The sequence below is a fragment of the Dromiciops gliroides genome, chromosome 3 (genome assembly GCF_019393635.1).
Source record: "Dromiciops gliroides isolate mDroGli1 chromosome 3, mDroGli1.pri, whole genome shotgun sequence".
Lineage (NCBI taxonomy): Eukaryota > Metazoa > Chordata > Mammalia > Microbiotheria > Microbiotheriidae > Dromiciops > Dromiciops gliroides.
Window position 1 is genome coordinate 126600869 of NC_057863.1, and position 2986 is coordinate 126603854.

The following is a 2986-nucleotide window of genomic DNA, read 5'->3' on the forward strand; positions in this document are numbered from 1 at the left end:
AAAAAAGAGAGAGGGTAGTGGTGAAACTTACTACCTCATTGAATCCAATTACATACAATTATATAAACATGGGGGAAAGGATGAGTGAGTAGGTTATACATGAAACTTTCTTTTATCTGAACCAGATAAATGAGACTGAGTGCACATGCACAAGCATGTGCCCAAATATAGAGTTTGGAATGCAAATACATTGAACTTAATAGGGAAGCAGGTGAGGAGAAGTAAAGGGGAAAAGAAGATTAGGAAAAAAAGATCCATTCAGGGAAAGATTAGTCATGAACAAAATAAACCTCATCTTTGAAGGACTGAGTATTTTAAAAGTGCATAAAAAGAAGGAAATAAAGAGTAACAACCTATAATGGTAGCTTGGGTGAGGGGAAAAGAAGAAAATTAATGGAAAGGAATTAAATTACATCCAATATTTCATTAGTGTTGAACTTACTCCCTCTTTAACACCATCTTCTCAAGAAAGAAAGAGGACAAAAAGAGGGGAAAATATAAAGGCATATGATGGAGATGAATAGAAAATGAATCATCATAACTGTTAATGTGAATGAGATGAATTGACTTATAAAATTGGAGTAGCAGAATCAATTAGGAAACAGAATCCAATGATATTTTACCTAAATGAGCAAGAATAGTAAAGAGTAAAAATAAGAGATTAAAGCAAAATCTTTTATGCTTCAGATAAACTAAAAAAAGCAGAGATCGCCATCATGAGCTCAGAAAAATAATTTTAAAAACCAGACTTGATTTAAAGAATTAAAACAGAGAAACTATGGTATATTTAAAGGCATGGTAAACAATTAATGAATATGGATACTCAATATATATGCTCTGAATAGCAAATCATCTAACTATCTAAGGCAAAATCAACAGAATTGCAGAGAGTAATAAAAAGTAAAATTATAATAGTGGGGATCTTCAGTGTACCCCTCTCAGACCTAGACAATCCTAAGGTTCCATCTCTTACTTCTTATATTGACAATGATGACAAAACAGCAAAATGATGATTGTTGGAAGCGCTGAAGCTCTGAATTGATATACTGATTCTGAAAAGTCCCTAAACTGTGCTTACTCTGACCCTACAATAACACTAGTAGATTCATATTCCAGAGAGATTTTATAAAATAGAAAGAAAAGACTCATAGGTTCCATAATATTATAGTAGTCCTTTTTATAGTAGCAAAAACCTACTGAATGGCTTCAAAGTAATAAATGTGAAAAAGATCTTGAGATTCTACTGTACCATAAACTTAATATGAACCAACAGTTTGATGTGACAGTCAAAAATCTAATTTATACTTGGACTACATTTATAAAAGTATAATGTTTTGGTATGGGATGATAATAGTCCTACTGTGCTATAGTCAGATCAGATCCAGAATACTACATATAGTTCTCGGGGGGAGAGTGAGGGGAGAGAAGATGGCAGCAGCAGCCGAGGCCACGAACTGCATCATGGAGGTGTCCTGCGCACAGCCCAAGAGCAGCGAGAAGCCCAATGTGGAAGATATGACGTCCAAGGATTATTATTTCGACTCCTATGCCCACTTTGGCATCCACGAGGAGATGCTCAAGGTCGAGGTGCCGACCCTCACTTACCGTAATTCCATGTTCCATAACCGGCACCTGTTCAAAGACAAAGTGGTGCTGGACGTGGGCTCGGGCACTGGCATCCTCTACATGTTTGTTGCCAAGGCCGGGACCCGGAAGGTCATCAGGATCGAGTGCTCCAGCATCTCCAACTACGCCATCAAGATTGTCAAGGCCAACAAGCTTGACCACGTGGTGACCATCATTAAAGGGAAGGTGGAGGAGGTGGAGCTCCCTGTGGATAAGGTAGATGTGATCATCAGCGAGTGGATGGGATACTGCCTCTTCTACGAATCTATGCTCAACACTGTCCTCCATGCCCGGGACAAGTGGCTGGCCCCTGATGGGCTCATCTTCCCTGACCAGGCCACACTGTATTTGACTGCCATTGAGGACCGGCAATACAAGGACTACAAGATTCACTGGTGGGAGAACAGCTACGGCTTTGATATGTCGTGTATCAAGGACGTAGCCATCAAGGAGCCTCTCGTGGACGTGGTGGACCCCAAGCAGCTGGTGACCAACACTTGCCTCATCAAAGAGGTGGACATCTACACAGTGTGCGTGGATGACCTTACCTTCACCTCCCCTTTCTGTCTGCAAGTGAAGAGGAATGACTATGTCCATGCCCTGGTCGCCTACTTCAACATTGGGTTCACCCGGTGCCACAAGCACACGGGCTTCTCCACAAGCCCCGAGTCCCTTTACACACACTGGAAGCAAACTGTCTTCTACATGGAGGATTACCTCACCGTGAAGACGGGCGAGGAGATCTTTGGCACTATTGGCATGCGGCCCAACGCCAAGAACAATCGAGACCTCGACTTCACCATCGACCTGAACTTCAAAGGGCAATTGTGTGAGCTCTCCTGCTCCACTGACTACCAGATGCGCCGAGCCGGCCCTGGGCCGTTCCCATGGGCCCCTGCCCAAGCCGGCTGGGCCCACTCCACCCCAGGAGCCTGCCCTCACCCCAGGGGCCCCAGCCCCTTCCCCGTACTCTGTCCTCCACCCCCACTCCCACGCCCTGCTCCCTCCCATGGGTGAGTGAGGAGCCCAGGGGTGACACTGTGACTGTGTTTTTCATAACTTATGTTTTTATATGGTTGCATTCATGACAATAAACCGTCAGCTGAGAAAAAAAGAATACTACATATAGTTCTGACACTATATTATAGGAGGTTAAATTGATAAGTTATAGTGCATCCAGTGCAAAATGACTGGTATATTAAGGGAGGCCTCAAAATCCTATCACACAATAATCAATTAAAGTTAGCATGTCAAAGAGAAAACTTAGGGGGCAATGTATCAGAAGTTCATATTTTTTAGAACTATCCTTCTTCTTGGACCCAAAAAGTAAGACTAGATCTAATGAATTGTTGTTAATCAA

General features: G+C 42.4%; 1 protein-coding gene across 1 annotated transcript; it reads left to right on the forward strand.

The window, feature by feature from the left end:
* The first annotated feature begins 1344 nt into the window (after positions 1 to 1344).
* On the forward strand, positions 1345 to 2643 carry LOC122747215 (protein arginine N-methyltransferase 1-like). The gene has a single exon (XM_043993379.1). The coding sequence runs from the start codon at positions 1345 to 1347 to the stop codon at positions 2641 to 2643; it is 1299 nt and encodes a 432-aa protein (XP_043849314.1).
* The last annotated feature ends 343 nt before the right edge of the window (positions 2644 to 2986 follow it).

Coding starts and splice junctions, on each gene's coding strand:
- LOC122747215 (XM_043993379.1), top strand. CDS start 1,345: ATGATAATAGTCCTACTGTGCTATAGTCAGATCAGATCCAGAATACTA.